The 21561-nt window shown below is 45.8% G+C and overlaps 1 protein-coding gene across 1 annotated transcript in view; it reads left to right on the forward strand.

Annotated features, from left to right (window-relative positions):
- Nucleotides 1-21561, forward strand: part of LOC135513359 (ryanodine receptor 2-like) — a 382179-nt gene that overhangs the window by 17512 nt on the left and 343106 nt on the right. The window contains 5 exon segments of the mRNA XM_064936287.1: nucleotides 8079-8130; nucleotides 8193-8311; nucleotides 9486-9619; nucleotides 15129-15370; nucleotides 20147-20339. Of these exon segments, the coding sequence (XP_064792359.1) occupies nucleotides 8079-8130; nucleotides 8193-8311; nucleotides 9486-9619; nucleotides 15129-15370; nucleotides 20147-20339 (740 nt within the window).

Consider the following 21561-nt stretch of genomic DNA (forward strand, 5'->3'; position numbering starts at 1 on the left):
GCTGACTGGTACAGGGGAGGCTGACTGGTACAGGGGAGGCTGACTGGTACAGGGGGAGGCTGACTGGTACACAGGGGAGGCTGACTGGTACACAGGGGAGGCTGACTGGTACAGGGAGGCTGACTGGTTCACTAGGGAGGCTGACAGGGGAGGTGACACAGGGGAGGCTGACTGGCACACATGGGAGGCTGACTGGTTCACTAGGAGGAGGCTACCTGGTACACAGGGGAGGCTGACTGGTACACAGGGGAGGCTGACTGGCACACAGGGAGGCTGACTGGGCCATGGGAGGCTGACTGGTTCACAGGGGAGGCTGGACTGGGTACAGGGGAGGCTGACTGGTACACAGGGGAGGCTGACTGGTACACAGGGGAGGCTGACTGGTTCACAGGGGAGGCTGACCGGTACACAGGGGAGGCTGATCTGGCAATAGGAGGCTGACTGGTACACAGGGAGGCTGACTGGCACCAGGGGAGGCTGACTGGTACACAGGGGGAGGCTGACTGGTACAGGGGAGGCTCACAGGGGGAGGCTGACTGGTACAGGGGACACTGGGGAGGCTGACTGGTACAGGGGAGGCTGACTGGTACACAGGGGAGGCTGGACTGGTACACAGGGGAGGCTGACTGTACAGGGGGAGGCTGACTGGTACACAGGGGAGGCTGACTGGTTGACTGGTACAGGGAGGCTGACTACACAGGGGAGGCTGACTGGTACAGGGAGGCTGACTGGTACACAGGGGAGGCTGACTGGTACACAGGGGAGGCTGACTAGTACAGGGGGAGGCTGACTACAGGGGAGGCTGACACAGGGGAGGCTGACTGGTACACAGGGGAGGCTGACTGGTACACATGGGAGGCTGACTGGTACACAGGGAGGCTGACTGGTACAGGGGAGGCTGACTGGTACACAGGGGAGGCTGACTGGTACAGGGGAGGCTGACTGGTTCACAGGGGAGGCTGACTGGTTCACAGGGAGGCTGACTGGTACACAGGGGAGGCTGACTGGCTGACACAGGGGAGGCTGACTGGTACAGGGGAGGGAGGTACACAGGGGAGGCTGGACTGGTACAGGGGAGGCTGACTAGCACACAGGGGAGGCTGACTGGTTCACAGGGGAGGCTGACTGGTACACAGGGAGGCTGACTGGTACACAGGGGAGGCTGACTGGTACAGGGGAGGCTGACTGGTCACAGGGGAGGCTGACTGGTACACAGGGAAAGGACTGGTACACATGGGAGGCTGACTGGTACACATGGGAGGCTGACTGGTTCAGACTGGGAGCTGCTCACAGGGGAGCCTGACTAGTACACAGGGGAGGCTGACTGGTACACAGGAGGCTGACTGGTACACAGGGGAGGCTGACTGGTACAGGGGAGGGGCTGACTGGTACACAGGGGAGGCTGACTGGTTCACAGGGGAGGCTGACTGGTTCACAGGGGAGGCTGACTGGTACAGGGGGAGGCTGACTGGGGGAGGCTGACTGGTACACAGGGAGGCACTGGGGGAGGCTGACTGGTACATGGGGAGGCTGACTGGCACAGGGGAGGCTGACTGGTACACAGGGAGGCTGACTGGCAGGGGAGGCTGACTGGTACACAGGGGAGGCTGACTGGTACACAGGGGAGGCTGACTGGTACACAGGGGAGGCTGACTGGTCAGGGGAGGCTGACTGGTACATGGGAGGCTGACTGGTACACAGGGGAGGCTGACTGGTACAGGGGAGGCTGACTGGTACACAGGGGAGGCTGACTGGTTCACTAGGGGGAGGCTGACTGGTACAGGGGAGGCTGACTGGTACACAGGGAGGCTGACTGGTACAGGGGAGGCTGACTGGTACACTGGGGAGGCTGACTGGTACACAGGGAGGCTGACTGGTTCACAGGGGAGGCTGACTGGTACAGGGGAGGCTGACTGGTTCACTGGGGAGGCCCCACTGGTACAGGGAGGCTGACTGGTACACAGGGGAGGCTGACTGGTACAGGGAGGCTGACTGGTACACAGGGGAGGCTGACTGGTTCAGGGGGAGGCTGACTGGTACATGGGAGGCTGACTGGTACAGGGGAGGCTGACTGGTACACAGGGGAGGCTGACTGGTTCACAGGGGAGGCTGACTGGTTCACAGGGGAGGCTGACTGGTTACAGGGAGGGGGAGGCTGACTGGTACACAGGGAGGCTGACTGGTACACAGGGGAGGCTGACTGGTACAGGGGAGGCTGACTGGTACAGGGGAGGCTGACTGGTACACAGGGGAGGCTGACTGGTTACAGGGGAGGCTGACTGGTACACAGGGGAGGCAGGGGAGGCTGACTGTACAGGGAGGCTGACTGGTACACAGGGGAGGCTGACTGGTACACAGGGGAGGCTGACTGGTACACAGGGGAGGCTGACTGGTACAGGGGAGGCTGACTGGTACAGGAGGCTGACTGGTTCTGACACAGGGGAGGCTGACTACAGGGAGGTGACTGGTACACAGGGGGAGGCTGACTGGTTCACAGGGAGGCTGACTGGTACACAGGGGAGGCTGACTGGTTACACAGGGGAGGTGACAGGGGAGGCTGACTGGTTCACAGGGGAGGCTGACTGGTACAGGGAGGCTGACTGGTACACAGGGGGAGGCTGACTGGTACAGGGAGGCTGACTGGTTCACAGGGAGGCTGACTGGTTCACTAGGGAGGCTGACTGGTACACAGGGGAGGCTGACTGGTACTGGTACAGGGGAGGCTGACTGGTTCACAGGGAGGCTGACTGGTACAGGGGAGGCTGACTGGTACAGGGGAGGCTGACTGGTTCACAGGGGAGGCTGACTGGTACAGGGGAGGCTGACTGGTACACAGGGGAGGCTGACTGGTACACAGGGGAGGCTGACTGGTACACAGGGGAGGCTGACTGGTTCACAGGGGAGGCTGACTGGTTCACTAGGGAGGCTGACTGGTACAGGGGAGGCTGACTGGTACAGGGGAGGCTGACTGGTACACTGGGGAGGCTGACTGGTACACAGGGGAGGCTGACTGGTTCACTAGGGAGGCTACCTGGTACACTGGGGAGGCTGACTGGTACACAGGGGAGGCTGACTGGTACACAGGGGAGGCTGACTGGTTCACAGGGGAGGCTGACTGGTACACATGGGAGGCTGACTGGTACACATGGGAGGCTGACTGGTACAGGGGAGGCTGACTGGTACAGGGGAGGTTGACTGGTACACAGGGGAGGCTGACTGGTTCACAGGGGAGGCTGACTGGTTCACTAGGGAGGCTGACTGGTACACGGGGGAGGCTGACTGGTACAGGGGAGGCTGACTGGTACACAGGGAGGCTGACTGGTTCACAGGGAGGCTGACTGGTACAGGGGAGGCTGACTGGTACACAGGGAGGCTGACTGGTACAGGGAGGCTGACTGGTACAGGGGAGGCTGACTGGGGGGAGGCTGACTGGTTCACAGGGGAGGCTGACTGGTACACAGGGGAGGCTGACTGGTTCACAGGGGAGGCTGACTGGTTCACAGGGGAGGCTGACTGGTACACAGGGGAGGCTGACTGGTACAGGGAGGCTGACTGGTACAGGGAGGCTGACTGGTACACAGGGGGGAGGTTGACTGGTTCACAGGGGAGGCTGACTGGTTCACTAGGGAGGCTGACTGGTTCACAGGGAGGCTGACTGGTACACAGGGAGGCTGACTGGTACACAGGGAGGCTGACTGGTACACAGGGGAGGCTGACTGGTACAGGGGAGGCTGACTGGTACAGGGAGGCTGACTGGTACAGGGGAGGCTGACTGGTACACAGGGGAGGCTGACTGGTACAGGGAGGCTGACTGGTACACAGGGAGGCTGACTGGTACACAGGGAGGCTGACTGGTACACAGGGGAGGCTGACTCAGGAGGCTACACAGGGGAGGCTGACTGGTACAGGGAGGCTGACTGGTACACAGGGGAGGCTGACTGGTTCACAGGGGAGGCTGACTGGTACACAGGGGAGGCTGACTGGTACACAGGGGAGGCTGACTGGTTCACTAGGGGAGGCTGACTGGTACACAGGGGAGGCTGACTGGTACACAGGGAGGCTGACTGGTTCACAGGGGAGGCTGACTGGTACACAGGGGAGGCTGACTGGCACACAGGGGAGGCTGGGACAGGGAGGCTGACACAGGGGAGGCTGACTGGTACACAGGGGAGGCTGACTGGTACACAGGGGAGGCTGACTGGTACAGGGGAGGCTGACTGGTACAGGGGAGGCTGACTGGTACACAGGGGAGGCTGACTGGTACAGGGGAGGCTGACTGGTACAGGGGGAGGCTGACTGGTACACAGGGGAGGCTGACTGGTACAGGGGAGGCTGACTGGTACACAGGGGAGGCTGACTGGTACACAGGGGAGGCTGACTGGTACACAGGGGAGGCTGACTGGTACACAGGGGAGGCTGACTGGTACACAGAGGAGGCTGACTGGTACAGGGGAGGCTGACTGGTACACAGGGGAGGCTGACTGGTACACAGGGGAGGCTGACTGGTTCACAGGGGAGGCTGACTGGTACACAGGGGAGGCTGACTGGTACACAGAGGAGGCTGACTGGTACAGGGGAGGCTGACTGGTACACAGGGGAGGCTGACTGGTTCAGGGGAGGCTGACTGGTACACAGGGGAGGCTGACTGGTACACAGGGGAGGCTGACTGGTACAGGGGAGGCTGACTGGTACAGGGGAGGCTGACTGGTACACAGGGGAGGCTGACTGGTACAGGGGAGGCTGACTGGTACAGGGGAGGCTGACTGGTACAGGGGAGGCTGACTGGTACACAGGGAGGCTGACTGGTACAGGGAGGCTGACTGGCACAGGGGAGGCTGACTGGTACACAGGGGAGGCTGACTGGTACAGGGGAGGCTGACTGGTACACAGGGGAGGCTGACTGGTACACAGGGAGGCTGACTGGCACACAGGGGAGGCTGACTGGTACACAGGGGAGGCTGACTGGCACAGGGAGGCTGACTGGTACACAGGGAGGCTGACTGGTACACAGGGGAGGCTGACTGGTTCACAGGGGGAGGCTGACTGGTACACAGGAGGCTGACTGGTACACAGGGGAGGCTGACTGGTACAGGGAGGCTGACTGGTACACAGGGGAGGCTGACTGGTTCACTAGGGAGGCTGACTGGTTCACTAGGGAGGCTGACTGGTTCACAGGGGAGGCCTGACTGGCACAGGGGAGGCTGACTGGTTCACAGGGAGGCTGACTGGTACACAGGAAGGCTGACTGGTACAGGGGGGCTGGACTGGTACAGGGGAGGCTGACTGGCACAGGGAGGCTGACTGGTACACATGGGGAGGCTGACTGGTTCACAGGGGAGGCTGACTGGTACACAGGGAAGGCTGACTGGTACACAGGGAGGCTGACTGGTACAGGGGGAGGCTGACTGGTACACAGGGGAGGCTGACTGGTACACATGGGGAGGCTGACTGGTTCACTAGGGAGGCTGACTGGTACAGGGGAGGCTGACTGGTACAGGGGAGGCTGACTGGTTCACAGGGGAGGCTGACTGGTTCACAGGGGAGGCTGACTGGTACACAGGGGAGGCTGACTGGTACACAGGGGAGGCTGACTGGTACACAGGGGAGGCTGACTGGTACACAGGGGAGGCTGACTGGTACACAGGGGAGGCTGACTGGTACACAGGGGAGGCTGACTGGTACAGGGGAGGCTGACTGGTACAGGGGAGGCTGACTGGTTCACAGGGGAGGCTGACTGGTACAGGGGAGGCTGACTGGTACAGGGGAGGCTGACTGGTACACAGGGGAGGCTGACTGGTTCACAGGGGAGGCTGACTGGTACACAGGGGAGGCTGACTGGTACAGGGGAGGCTGACTGGTACAGGGGAGGTTGACTGGTACACAGGGGAGGCTGACTGGTTCACAGGGGAGGCTGACTGGTACAGGGGAGGCTGACTGGTACACAGGGAATGCTGGTGAAACACTGCAAAAAGTGAAATCTAATATTGTCTTATATTAAGAATTCACTTAAAATGTTTTTTTCTTTTTCGTACCAAGCTTGGCAGACAATTTGTCTTATTTTAACCTAATAAAAATGGTTGAATTAAAGTAAAATATCTAGAAATAAGATAAGTTACTTTTATTAAGCCTTTAGGTTAAAAAAAAGCTGGTTATCTGCCTATAGATGGAGCCGGAGGTTCTGCACTGTGTCCTGGTGGAATAATGTGTTGGTGTTTATAACTGGTCTGGCATTCAGAGATCCTGTTTGTTGTTGTTTATAACTGGTCTGGCATTCAGGGATCCTGTTTGTTGGTGGTTACAACTGGTCTGGCATTCAGGGATCCTGTTTGTTGTTGTTTACAACTGGTCTGGCATTCAGGGATCCTGTTTGTTGTTGTTTACAACTGGTCTGGCATTCAGGGATCCTGTTTGTTGTTGTTTACAACTGGTCTGGCATTCAGGGATCCTGTTTGTTGGTGTTTATAACTGGTCTGGCATTCAGGGATCCTGTTTGTTGGTGTTTATAACTGGTCTGGCATTCAGGGATCCTGTTTGTTGGTGTTTATAACTGGTCTGGCATTCAGGGATCCTGTTTGTTGGTGTTTATAACTGGTCTGGCATTCAGGGATCATGTTTGTTGGTGTTTATAACTGGTCTGGCATTCAGGGATCCTGTTTGTTGGTGTTTATAACTGGTCTGGCATTCAGGGATCCTGTTTGTTGGTGTTTATAACTGGTCTGGCATTCAGGGATCCTGTTTGTTGGTGTTTATAACTGGCCTGGCATTCAGGGATCCTGTTTGTTGGTGTTTATAACTGGTCTGGCATTCAGGGGTCCTGTTTGTTGGTGTTTACAATGCGTCTGGCATTCAGGGATCCTGTTTGTTGGTGTTTACAACTGGTCTGGCATTCAGGGATCCTGTTTGTTTGTGTTTATACCTGGTCTGGCATTCAGGGGTCCTGTTTGTTGGTGTTTACAACTGGTCTGGCATTCAGGGATCCTGTTTGTTGGTGTTTATAACTGGTCTGGCATTCAGGGATCCTGTTTGTTGGTGTTTATAACTGGCCTGGCATTCAGGGATCCTGTTTGTTGGTGTTTATAACTGGTCTGGCATTCAGGGATCCTGTTTGTTTGTGTTGGTGTTTACAACTGGTCTGGCATTCAGGGATCCTGTTTGTTGGTGTTTATAACTGGTCTGGCATTCAGGGATCCTGTTTGTTGGTGTTTACAACTGGTCTGGCATTCAGGGATCCTGTTTGTTTGTGTTGGTGTTTATAACTGGTCTGGCATTCAGGGATCCTGTTTGTTGGTGTTGGTGTTTACAACTGGTCTGGCATTCAGGGATCCTGTTTGTTTGTGTTGGTGTTTACAACTGGTCTGGCATTCAGGAATCCTGTTTGTTGGTGTTTACAACACGTCTGGCATTCAGGGATCCTGTTTGTTGGTGTTTATAACTGGTCTGGCATTCAGTGATCCTGTTTGTTGGTGTTTACAACGCGTCTGGCATTCAGAGATCCTGTTTGTTGGTGTTGGTGTTTATAACTGGTCTGGCATTCAGGGATCCTGTTTGTTGGTGTTTATAACTGGTCTGGCATTCAGGGATCCTGTTTGTTGGTCTTTATAACTGGTCTGGCATTCAGGGATACTGTTTGTTGGTGTTTACAACACGTCTGGCATTCAGGGATACTGTTTGTTGGTGTTTACAACTTGTCTGGCATTCAGGGATCCTGTTTGTTGGTGTTTACAACTTGTCTGGCATTCAGGGATACTGTTTGTTGGTGTTTACAACACGTCTGGCATTCAGGGATACTGTTTGTTGGTGTTTACAACTTGTCTGGCATTCAGGGATCCTGTTTGTTGGTGTTTATACCTGGTCTGGCATTCAGGGATCCTGTTTGTTGGTGTTTATAACTGGTCTGGCATTCAGGAATCCTGTTTGTTGGTGGTTATAACTGGTCTGACATTCAGGGATCCTGTTTGTTGGTGTTTACAACTGGTCTGGCATTCAGGAATCCTGTTTGTTGTTGTTTACAACTCGTCTGGCATTCAGGAATCCTGTTTGTTGTTGTTTTGTAATTCCGTTCTCCATATGTCCTGGAGGTCCTTCACTCCGTCCTGGTGGAAAGTCCTGAGGCTCTCATCATCATCAAGGGTTAGTTAGTTTAAGTTCGTAGGGTGTTGGTGTGATACTAACTCTGTGCTGGTTGTGTTCAGGTATCTTGGAGGTCCTTCACTGTGTCCTGGTGGAGAGTCCTGAAGCTCTAAACATCATCAAGGAGGGACACATCAAGTCAATCATCTCTCTGCTAGACAAACATGGACGCAACCACAAGGTGGGTAGAGACCACTTACCTATAAACCAGGTATTATAGATAACCACAAGGTGGGTAGAGACCACCTACCTATAAACCAGGTATTATAGATAACCACAAGGTGGGTAGAGACCACCTACCTATAAACCCAGTATTATAGATAACCACAAGGTGGGTAGAGACCACCTACCTATAAACCAGGTATTATAGATAACCACAAGGTGGGTAGAAACCACTTACCTATAAACCAGGTATTATAGATAACCACAAGGTGGGTAGAGACCACCTACCTATAAACCAGGTATTATAGATAACCACAAGGTGGGTAGAGACCACCTACCTATAAACCAGGTATTATAGATAACCACAAGGTGGGTAGAGACCACCTACCTATAAACCAGGTATTATAGATAACCACAAGGAGGGTAGAAACCACTTACCTATAAACCAGGTATTATAGATAACCAGCTCCTTTTGTACTATAGACATTACATAATGGATGATCTTCTAGCTGGGTGGTGGACCTACCTATTTAACAGAGATTATATACATAATGCAGTATGATTTTGTTTTTTTACTATTTGTTTACAATGAATTGTGATGATAAATGTGTGAGCAACACATTGCACCAGTGAGTCGGCTCTACCATTCCACTCTTTCATGATATTTCATTTAACGTTTCAATATTTCAGAGACATGAGTCCTGTTATTGATTTTTAGAAGAGTTATTCGTTTGGATATGTTTATTTTTTCAGCTGATGAGTTGAGATCTGAAGCAATCGATCTAACTATGTAGCTGTATATCACAGATGTTCACGCAATACACAGCGAACAACTTAAACGCTCAATAACTTTAATAATTTAACGTTCCCCTTTTATTTTTACATGATTAGCTAATGGACCGACATTACTGAAAGGCTTGGTCATGTTGCCACATCTAAATGATTGAAGTGTCCTGTACTTTCTCTCCAGTGAGTAGTGTTGGTTGAGCCTTAAGTAGAAAGGCCTGGTGTTCCATCTTTGACAATAGCAAAGCCATTCTACCACCCTGTAGATGTTTTATGTCCAATACCTCCTCCACTGTCAACAACATTAAGTTGCAGATTAGGCAATAATGTAGCCTACACTCTGAATGTTGTTGTTCCAACCAGCATCTGATCTGTATCATGGTCTGTTCTCTGTGTTAACCCAACAGGTTCTGGACGTGCTATGTTCTCTGTGTGTCTGTCATGGCGTGGCCGTGCGTTCCAACCAACACCTGATCTGTGACAACCTGCTACCTGGCAGAGACCTGCTTCTACAGACACGACTTGTCAACCATGTCAGCAGGTACAGCCCTCTATTTCCTGTAGTCCACGATCATCTCCTTTGTCTTGAGAGAGGTTGTTGTCCTGGCAGTGGGTCCAGGGTGTCTGGGATGATGGTGTTGATGTGAGCCATGACCAGCTTTTCATAGCATTTCATGTTTATAGATATGAGTGTGACGGGGCGATAGTCATTTAGACAACTTACCTTGGCATTCTTGGGCACAGGCACTATGGTGGTCTGCTTGAAACATGATGGTATTACAGACTGGGTCAGGGGGAGGTTGAAAATGTCAGTGAAGACACTAGCCAACTGGTCAGCGCATGCTCGCAGTACACGTCCTGGTAATCCGTCTGGCCATGTAGCCTTGTGAATGTTGACAATGTCTTACTCACATCGGCTATGGAGAGCCTGATCTCACTGTCATCCGGAACAGATGGTGCTCTCATGCATGGTTCAGCGTTGCTAGCCTCGAAGTGAGCATAGAATATATTTCACTTATTTGGTTGGCTCTCGTCACTGGGCAGCTTGCGGCTGGGTTCCCCTTTGTGATCTGTGATCGTATGCAAGCCCTGCCACATCTAAAATCAAATCTAGAGTCGGCTTTCTATTCCGCAACAAAGCCTCCTTCACTCACGCCGCCAAACTTACCCTAGTAAAACTGACTATCCTGCCGATCCTCGACTTCGGCTATGTCATCTACAAAATAGCTTCCAATACTCAGCAAACTGGATGCAGTTTATCACAGTGCCATCCATTTTGTCACTAAAGCACCTTATACCATCCACCACTGCAACCTGTATGCTCTAGTCGGCTGGCCCTCGCTACATATTCGTCACCAGACCCACTGGCTCCAGGTCATCTACAAGTCCATGCTAGGTAAAGCTCCGCATTATTTCAGTTCACTGGTCACGATGGCAACACCCACCCGTAGCACGCGCTCCAGCAGGTGTATCTCAATGATCATCCCTAAAGACCAACACCTCATTTGGCCGCTTTTCCTTCCAGTTCTCTGCTGCCTGTGATTGGAACGAATTGCAAAAATCGCTGAAGTTGGAGACTTTTATCTCCCTCGCCAACTTCAAACATCTGCTATCTGAGCAGCTAACCGATCGCTGCAGCTGTATATAGTCCAACAGGAAATAGCCCACCCATTTTCACCTACCTCATCCCCATACTGTTTATATTTATTTACTTTTCTGCTCTTTTGCACACCAATATCTCTACCTGTACATGACCATCTGATCATTTATCACTCCAGTGTTAATCTGCAAAATTGTAATTATTCGCCTACCTCCTCATGCCTTTTGCACACAATGTATATAGACTCTTTTTTTTCTACTGTGTTATTGACTTGTTAATTGTTTACTCCATGTGTAACTCTGTGTTGTCTGTTCACACTGCTATGCTTTATCTTGGCCAGGTCGCAGTTGTAAATGAGAACTTGTTCTCAACTGGCCTACCTGGTTAAATAAAGGTGGAATAAAATAATAAATAAATAAAAATCCGACAAGTCTCAGAGCCGGTGTAGATTCCCTCATAGAACACTAGAGCCCAGGGCTCAATACAATCCACCAGTCAGCCATTATGCTGATGTCTCTGACCTCAGTCTTTATTTTCAGATGATGGTACATGGTTGTTCAGATGTATTGAATCACACTACACTTGAGTTAGATGATATGATTGACAGTTGACAGTTCAATTGACATTAGTCTGTTATCCTTTTATTGATTGGCTGTGGTTAGGATGGGTCAGTGGGTAATTTAGTATGTATGTAGAGTATGTATGGATTGGCCAGTGGGTAACGCAGTGCATTCGGAAAGTATTCAGACCCCCTTGACTTTTAACACATTTTGTTACGTTACAGCATTATTCGCCTCTTCAAGGAATAACAAGGATAGGATAAAGTAATCCTTCTCACCCCCCCCCCCCTTAAATGATTTAGATGCACTATTGTAAAGTGGCTGTTCCACTGGATGTCATAAGGTGAATTCACCAATTTGTAAGTCGCTCTGGATAAGAGCGTCTGCCAAATGACTTAAATGTAATGTAAATGTTCAAAACTCATCAATTTACACACAATACCTCATAATGACAGCACAATACCTCATAATGACAGCACAATACCTCATAATGACATCACAATACCCCATAATGACATCACAATACCACATAATGACATCACAATACCTCATAATGACATCACAATACCTCATAATGACATCACAGTACCTCATAATGACATCACAATACCTCATAATGACATCACAATACCTCACAATGACATCACAATACATCATAATTACAGCACAATACCTCATAATGACAGCACAATACCTCATAATGACATCACAATACCCCATAATGACATCACCATACCTCATAATGACATCACAATACCTCATAATGACATCACAATACCCCATAATAACAGCACAATACCCCATAATGACATCACAATACCCCATAATGACAGCACAATACCTCATAATGACATCACATTACCTCATAATGACAGCACAATACCTCATAATGACATCACAGTACCTCATAATGACATCACAATACCTCATAATGACATCACAATACCTCACAATGACATCACAATACATCATAATTACAGCACAATACCTCATAATGACAGCACAATACCTCATAATGACATCACAATACCCCATAATGACATCACCATACCTCATAATGACATCACAATACCTCATAATGACATCACAATACCCCATAATAACAGCACAATACCCCATAATGACATCACAATACCTCATAATGACAGCACAATACCTCATAATGACATCACATTACCTCATAATGACAGCACAATACCTCATAATGACAGCACAATACCTCATAATGACAGCACAATACCTCATAATGACATCACAATACCTCATAATGACATCACAATACCCCATAATAACAGCGTGATACCCCATAATGACATCACAATACCCCATAATGACATCACAATACCTCATAATGACAGCACAATACCTCATAATGACAGCACAACACCTCATAATGACATCACAATACCTCATAATGACAACACAATACCCCATAATGACATCACAATACCCCATAATGACAGCACAATACCTCATAAAGACATCACAATACCCCATAATGACATCACAATACCTCCTCATAATGACATCACAATACCTCAATGACAGCACAATACCTCAAAATGACATCACAATACCTCATAATGACATAACATTACCTCATAGTGACATCACAATACCGCATATTAACAAAACAAAAACAGGTTTTTAGAACTTTTTGCAAATGTATATAAGAAAAGAAAAAATTAAATATCACATTTGTGACTGACACTCAAATCGGTCAAAGGTAGAACATTTAGAATGTATTTGTATTTTTACATTGGATAAAAGTAGAGACTCAGAGCTACAACATGGTAGATCATTTCAGTTGAGGAACTATGGGAGAGTCATTTTGCTTTGAAAGTTGATAAACATGTAAACTCACCTTTGAGAAAATAGCCTTTGAATGTTTTGGTACCTACTGGAGAGCCCTTCTTTGTCTACACCCATTCACACCTTTTAAAGCCCCTGTCTTTAAGGATTGATCTGAGCGGTCTGTGCTAACAACAGCAGTCAACCCTGTAAACACCTTTATTATACACAGATTCTATTGATAACAAATGTGTATTTTGTGGTTGTGACCCAGAGCCTCTTGACCATTTATTTTGGGACTGTTCTTATGTCAGAAGATAATTGGAGTGAGTTAGGAGATTTTATTTTAAAGAAATGACTATTTAATGTTAATTTGTAATACTCTGATAGTATTTTTTATTTTGATCCAAATGATATGGATCCAAATGATAGTTTTCATTGTTGGTTGGTTCATTTTTCAGGGCAGATTCTTTATCCATCAAATGTGGTGGGAGGAGAACAAACATCTCTTCACATTGTTTAAGATAATTTCAAAATAATATTTAAATTCTATCAGTAAGTGTAAAAACAAAAAAGCAATACATACACAACTTTTTTAAATATTGAAAATGTGTCTCGATATGTAATATGTTAGGTTTATGTTTATGTTGTTTGTATACAGTGGCAAGAAACAGTATGTGAACCCTTTGGAAATATCTGGATTTCTGCATAAATTGGTCATAAAATTTGATCTGATCTTCAACTAGGTCACATCAACAGACAAACACAGTCTGCTTAAACTAATTACACACAAACAATGATACGTGTTCATGTCTTTATTGAACACACAGTGTAAACATTCACAGAGCAGGGAGGGGAAAGTATGTGAACTTGGATTTAATAGCCAGTTGACCCTCCTTTGGCAGCAATAACCTCAACCAAACGTTTTCTCTAGTTGAGGATCAGACCGGCACAACGGTCAGGAGTAATGTTGGACTATTGCTCTTTACAAAACTGTTTCAGTTCAGCAATATTCTTGGGATGTCTGGTGTGAACTGCTCTCTTGAGGTCCTGCCACAGCATCTCAATCGGGTTGAGGTCAGGAGTCCTACTGGGCCACTCCAGAAGGTGTATTTTTCTTCTGTTGAAGACATTCTGTTGTTGATTTACTTCTGTGTTTTGGGTCTTTGTTCTGTTTCATCACCCAACTTCTTTTGAGCTTCAACTGGCGGACAGATAGCCTTACATTCTCCTGCAAAATGTCTCGATAAACTTGGGAATTAATTTTTCCGTTGATGATACAAGCAGTCCAGGCCCTGAGGCAGCAAAGCAGCCCCAAACCATGATGCTCCCATCCAGACTTTACAGTTGGGATGAGGTTGATGTTGGTGTACTGTGACTTGTTTTCTCCACACATAGTGTTGTGTGTTCCTTTCAAACGACTCATCTGTAGTTCCATCTGTCCACAGAATATTCTGCCAGTAGCGCTGTGGAACATCCAGGTGCTCTTCTGCAAACTTCAGATGTGCAACAATGTTTTTTTTGGACAGCAATGTCTTCTTCCGTTGTGTCCTCCCATGAACACCATTCTTGTTTAGTGTTTTACGTATCGTAGACTCGTCAACAGAGATGTCAGCATGTTCCAGAGATTTCTGTAAGTCTTTAGCTGACACTCTAGGATTCTTCTTAACCTCATTGAACATTCTGCGCTGGGCTCTTGCAGTCATCTTTGCAGGACGGCCACTCAGGGAGAGCAGCAACAGTGCTGAACTTTCTCCATTTACAGACAATTTGTCTTACTCTTATGAACGTCAAGGCTTTTAGAGATACTTTTGCAACCCTTTCCAGCTTTATGAAAGCTCAATTTTTTTGAGTGTTTTTTCTAGGGCAAGGCAGCTCTAACCAACTTCTCCAATCTCGTCTCATTGATTGGACTCCAGGTTAGCTGACTCCAATTAGCTTTTGGAGAAGTCATTAGCCTAGGGGGTTCACATACTTTTTCCAACCTACACTGTGAATGTTTAAATTATGTATTCAATATAGACAAGAAAAACAACATTGTTCCAGTATTGAACTTTAACCGACATTAACCCCTTGTTATCCTTCTTCCCACATGGCAGCATGAGGCCTAACATCTTCCTGGGTGTGAGTGAAGGCTCCGCCCAGTACAGGAAGTGGTATTATGAGCTGATGGTGGACCAGGTGTTGCCCTTCGTTACGGCCGAAGCCACACATCTCAGAGTGGGCTGGGCCACCACGGACGGCTACCAACCCTACCCCGGTGGAGGAGAGGGCTGGGGGGGAAACGGGCTCGGTGACGACCTGTACTCCTACGGATTCGACGGCTTGCACCTGTGGTCAGGTAAGATAGTTAGATAGTTACTATATTATATTCACCTGTAGTCAGGTTAGATAGTTACTATATTATATTCACCTGTAGTCAGGTTAGATAGTTAGATAGTTACTATATTATATTCACCTGTGGTCAGGTTAGATAGTTACTATATTATATTCACCTGTAGTCAGGTTAGATAGTTACTATATTATATTCACCTGTGGTCAGGTAAGATAGTTACTATATTATATTCACCTGTAGTCAGGTTAGATAGTTACTATATTATATTCACCTGTAGTCAGGTTAGATAGTTACTATATTATATTCACCTGTAGTCAGGTTAGATAGTTACTATATTATATTCACCTGTGGTCAGGTTAGATAGTTACTATATTATATTCACCTGTGGTCAGGTTAGATAGTTACTATATTATATTCACCTGTGGTCAGGTAAGATAGTTACTATATTATATTCACCTGTAGTCAGGTTAGATAGTTACTATATTATATTCACCTGTAGTCAGGTTAGATAGTTACTATATTATATTCACCTGTAGTCAGGTTAGATAGTTACTATATTATATTCACCTGTAGTCAGGTTAGATAGTTAGATAGTTACTATATTATATTCACCTGTGGTCAGGTTAGATAGTTACTATATTATATTCACCTGTAGTCAGGTTAGATAGTTACTATATTATATTCACCTGTAGTCAGGTTAGATAGTTACTATATTATATTCACCTGTAGTCAGGTTAGATAGTTACTATATTATATTCACCTGTAGTCAGGTTAGATAGTTACTATATTATATTCACCTGTAGTCAGGTTAGATAGTTACTATATTATATTCACCTGTAGTCAGGTTAGATAGTTACTATATTATATTCACCTGTGGTCAGGTTAGATAGTTACTATATTATATTCACCTGTAGTCAGGTTAGATAGTTACTATATTATATTCACCTGTAGTCAGGTTAGATAGTTAATATATTATATTCACCTGTAGTCAGGTTAGATAGTTACTATATTATATTCACCTGTAGTCAGGTTAGATAGTTACTATATTATATTCACCTGTAGTCAGGTTAGATAGTTACTATATTATATTCACCTGTAGTCAGGTTAGATAGTTACTATATTATATTCACCTGTGGTCAGGTTAGATAGTTACTATATTATATTCACCTGTAGTCAGGTTAGATAGTTACTATATTATATTCACCTGTAGTCAGGTTAGATAGTTAGATAGTTACTATATTATATTCACCTGTAGTCAGGTTAGATAGTTACTATATTATATTCACCTGTAGTCAGGTTAGATAGTTACTATATTATATTCACCTGTAGTCAGGTTAGATAGTTACTATATTATATTCACCTGTAGTCAGGTTAGATAGTTACTATATTATATTCACCTGTAGTCAGGTTAGATAGTTAGATAGTTACTATATTATATTCACCTGTAGTCAGGTTAGATAGTTACTATATTATATTCACCTGTAGTCAGGTTAGATAGTTACTATATTATATTCACCTGTAGTCAGGTTAGATAGTTACTATATTATATTCACCTGTAGTCAGGTTAGATAGTTACTATATTATATTCACCTGTGGTCAGGTTAGATAGTTACTATATTATATTCACCTGTAGTCAGGTTAGATAGTTACTATATTATATTCACCTGTAGTCAGGTTAGATAGTTAGATAGTTACTATATTATATTCACCTGTAGTCAGGTTAGATAGTTACTATATTATATTCACCTGTAGTCAGGTTAGATAGTTACTATATTATATTCACCTGTGGTCAGGTTAGATAGTTACTATATTATATTCACCTGTGGTCAGGTTAGATAGTTACTATATTATATTCACCTGTGGTCAGGTTAGATAGTTACTATATTATATTCACCTGTGGTCAGGTTAGATAGTTACTATATTATATTCACCTGTAGTCAGGTTAGATAGTTACTATATTATATTCACCTGTAGTCAGGTTAGATAGTTACTATATTATATTCACCTGTGGTCAGGTTAGATAGTTACTATATTATATTCACCTGTAGTCAGGTTAGATAGTTACTATATTATATTCACCTGTAGTCAGGTTAGATAGTTACTATATTATATTCACCTGTGGTCAGGTTAGATAGTTACTATATTATATTCACCTGTGGTCAGGTTAGATAGTTACTATATTATATTCACCTGTAGTCAGGTTAGATAGTTACTATATTATATTCACCTGTAGTCAGGTTAGATAGTTACTATATTATATTCACCTGTAGTCAGGTTAGATAGTTACTATATTATATTCACCTGTAGTCAGGTTAGATAGTTACTATATTATATTCACCTGTGGTCAGGTTAGATAGTTACTATATTATATTCACCTGTAGTCAGGTTAGATAGTTACTATATTATATTCACCTGTAGTCAGGTTAGATAGTTAGATAGTTACTATATTATATTCACCTGTAGTCAGGTTAGATAGTTACTATATTATATTCACCTGTGGTCAGGTTAGATAGTTACTATATTATATTCACCTGTAGTCAGGTTAGATAGTTACTATATTATATTCACCTGTGGTCAGGTTAGATAGTTACTATATTATATTCACCTGTGGTCAGGTAAGATAGTTACTATATTATATTCACCTGTGGTCAGGTTAGATAGTTACTATATTATATTCACCTGTGGTCAGGTTAGATAGTTACTATATTATATTCAGAGTCAGGTTAGATAGTTACTATATTATATTCACCTGTAGTCAGGTTAGATAGTTACTATATTATATTCACCTGTAGGTCAGGTTAGATAGTTACTATATTATATTCACCTGTAGTCAGGTTAGATAGTTACTATATTATATTCACCTGTAGTCAGGTTAGATAGTTACTATATTATATTCACCTGTAGTCAGGTTAGATAGTTACTATATTATATTCACCTGTGGTCAGGTTAGATAGTTACTATATTATATTCACCTGTAGTCAGGTTAGATAGTTACTATATTATATTCACCTGTAGTCAGGTTAGATAGTTACTATATTATATTCACCTGTAGTCAGGTTAGATAGTTACTATATTATATTCACCTGTAGTCAGGTTAGATAGTTACTATATTATATTCACCTGTAGTCAGGTTAGATAGGTCAGGTTAGATAGTTTAGATAGTTACCTATATTATATTCACCTGTGGTCAGGTTAGATAGTTACTATATTATATTCACCTGTAGTCAGGTTAGATAGTTACTATATTATATTCACCTGTAGTCAGGTTAGATAGTTACTATATTATATTCACCTGTAGTCAGGTTAGATAGTTAGATAGTTACTATATTATATTCACCTGTAGTCAGGTCCAGAGCGTAGAGATCCTGGAGGGATAATGTAGACATGTCTGTGGTGTCCAGAGCATAGAGATCCTGGAGGAATAATGGCTCCCTGTTCCCCACCACTTCCTCACAGAGCCCTGTGGTCTAGATGTGTGCTGTAGACATGTCTGTGGTGTCCAGAGCGTAGAGATCCTGGAGGAATAATGGCTTCCTGTTCCCCACCACTTCTGCACAGAGCCCTGTGGTCTAGACGTGTGCTGTAGACATGTCTGTAGTGTCCAGAGCGTAGAGATCCTGTAGGGATAATGGAGAGTGTTTTTGCTCCCTTTGAAAGAGAGGCTGAGGAGGTGAATATTCATGTTTCTGCATCAGGACTGCAGTGTATGAAGCGATATAAATACTACACTTGGCTTCCTGTTGGTTATTTCAACTCACTGTCAATTTTACTGCAAAGGCAGCAACAAAACACACACACACACACACACACACACACACACACACACACACACACACACACACACACACACACACACACACACTCCATGCTTCTTGACAGGGGTCATCAAATATCAGATCTGACTTTTATTGATGTCCTTATATGCAGTGGAATCGTTGGATAGTGAAAAACAATGATGTTGGTTTCCAAGGCAACTCTGTCTGTTACACTGGGTCTGTGTGTGTGATGTTTAGAAAATATGTTCTCTCCTCTGCCCTTCCTCCCTCTCTCCTCTACCCCTCTCTCCTCTACCCTTCCTCCCTCTCCTCTTCTCTTCCTTCCTCCCTCTCTCCTCTACCACCCTCTCTCCTCTCCTCTACCCCCTCTCTCCTCTACCCTTCCTCCATCTCCTCTTCTCTTCCTCCCTCTCTCCTCTACCTTTCCTCCCTCTCCTCTCCCCTTCCTCCCTCTCTCATCTCCTATACCCCCTCTCTCCTCTACCCTTCCTCCCTCCCTCTCTCCTCTCCTCTACCCTTCCTCCCTCTCTCCTCTCCTCTACCCCTCTCTCCTCTCCCCTCTACCCCCTCTCTCCTCTACCCTTCCTCCCTCTCCTCTTCTCTTCCTCCCTCTCTCCTCTATCCTTCCTCCCTCTCCTCTACCCTTCCTCCCTCTCCTCTCCCCTTCCTCCCTCTCCTCTCCCCTTCATCCCTCTCTCATCTCCTATACCCCCTCTCTCCTCTACCCTTCCTCCCTCCCTCTCTCCTCTCCTCTACCCTTCCTCCCTCTCTCCTCTCCTCTACCCTTCCTCCCTCTCTCCTCTCCTCTACCCCCTCTCTCCTCTCCTATACCCCCTCTCTACTCTCATCTACCCTTCCTTCCTCTCTCCTCTCCTCTACACCCCCTCCCCCTCCTCCCTCCCTCCCCCTCCTCCCTCCTCCCTCCCCCTCCTCCCTCCTCCCTCTCTCTCCCCTACCCTTCCTCCATCTCCCTCCCTCCCCCTCCTCCCTCCTCCCTCTCTCTCAGGCTGCATCGCCAGGACAGTGAGCTCACCCAATCAGCATCTCCTCCGTGTGGATGACGTGGTCAGCTGTTGTCTGGACCTCAGCGCTCCCAGTATTTCCTTCCGTATCAACGGTCAGCCCGTCCAGGGGATGTTTGAGAACTTCAACTCTGACGGGCTGTTCTTCCCTGTAGCCAGCTTCTCCGCTGGGGTCAAGTGAGTGCTCCTCAACCAACCAATCAATCAATCAAAATGATCAATCATTGGGTCTCTTCTGACCCTTTTGACCTCTCGTAAGTGTTTGTTTTAGCAGCCGGCCCACCCAAGCTCAGTATATTATACTGAGAGTATGCAAGGTGGAGTTAGAGCAAATGGTTGAACCTCGTATTGCTGTTTACAGCGACCTACAGTAGGGGGTTGAAATTATAGACACCCTATATACAGGTGAGCTAAATTATTGACACCCTTTATAAAGATGAGCAGAATTAAATTATTGGCACCCTTTATAAAGATGAGCAGAAATAAATTATCGGCACCCTTTATAAAGATGAGCAGAAATAAATTATTGACACCCTTTATAAAGATGAGCAGAATTAAATTATTGGCACCCTTTATAAAGATGAGCAGAAATAAATTATTGACACCCTTTGTAAAGATGAGCAGAAATAAATTATTGACACCCTTTGTAAAGATGAGCAAAAATAAATTATTGACACCCTTTATAAAGATGAGCAGAAAAAAATTATTGACACCCTTTGTAAAGATGAGCAGAAATAAATTATTGACACCCTTTATAAAGATGAGCAGAAATAAATTATTGACACCCTTTGTAAAGATGAGCAGAAATTATTTATTGACACCCTTTGTAAAGATGAGCAGAAATAAATTATTGACACCCTTTGTAAAGATGAGCAGAAATAAATTATTGACACCCTTTGTAAAGATGAGCAGAAATAATGAGCAGAAATAAATACTGAGCTACATTGTATCCTCAAAATGTTTTATTTGTATTATTGTATAATAATAAAATTGATAAGAAAAATATATAAGTAATGTTTTTTTCTCTCAAACAGGTAGGGGGTCATAATTATCGACACCCCTGTTTTCAATACCTCACCTTGCGAGGATAACACCACTGAGCCTTTTTCTAGAATGTTTCATGAGTTGAAGAACACATTAGGAGGGATCTTAGACCACAAATACATGTTTCATGAGTTGAAGAACACATTAGGAGGGATCTTAGACCACAAATACATGTTTCATGAGTTGAAGAACACATTAGGAGGGATCTTAGACCACAAATACATGTTTCATGAGTTGAAGAACACATTAGAAGGGATCTTAGAACACAAATACATGTTTCATGAGTTGAAGAACACATTAGGAGGGATCTTAGACCACAAATACATGTTTCATGAGTTGAAGAACACATTAGGAG

This window comes from Oncorhynchus masou, chromosome 24, assembly GCF_036934945.1.
Source record: "Oncorhynchus masou masou isolate Uvic2021 chromosome 24, UVic_Omas_1.1, whole genome shotgun sequence".
Classification (NCBI taxonomy): domain Eukaryota; kingdom Metazoa; phylum Chordata; class Actinopteri; order Salmoniformes; family Salmonidae; genus Oncorhynchus; species Oncorhynchus masou.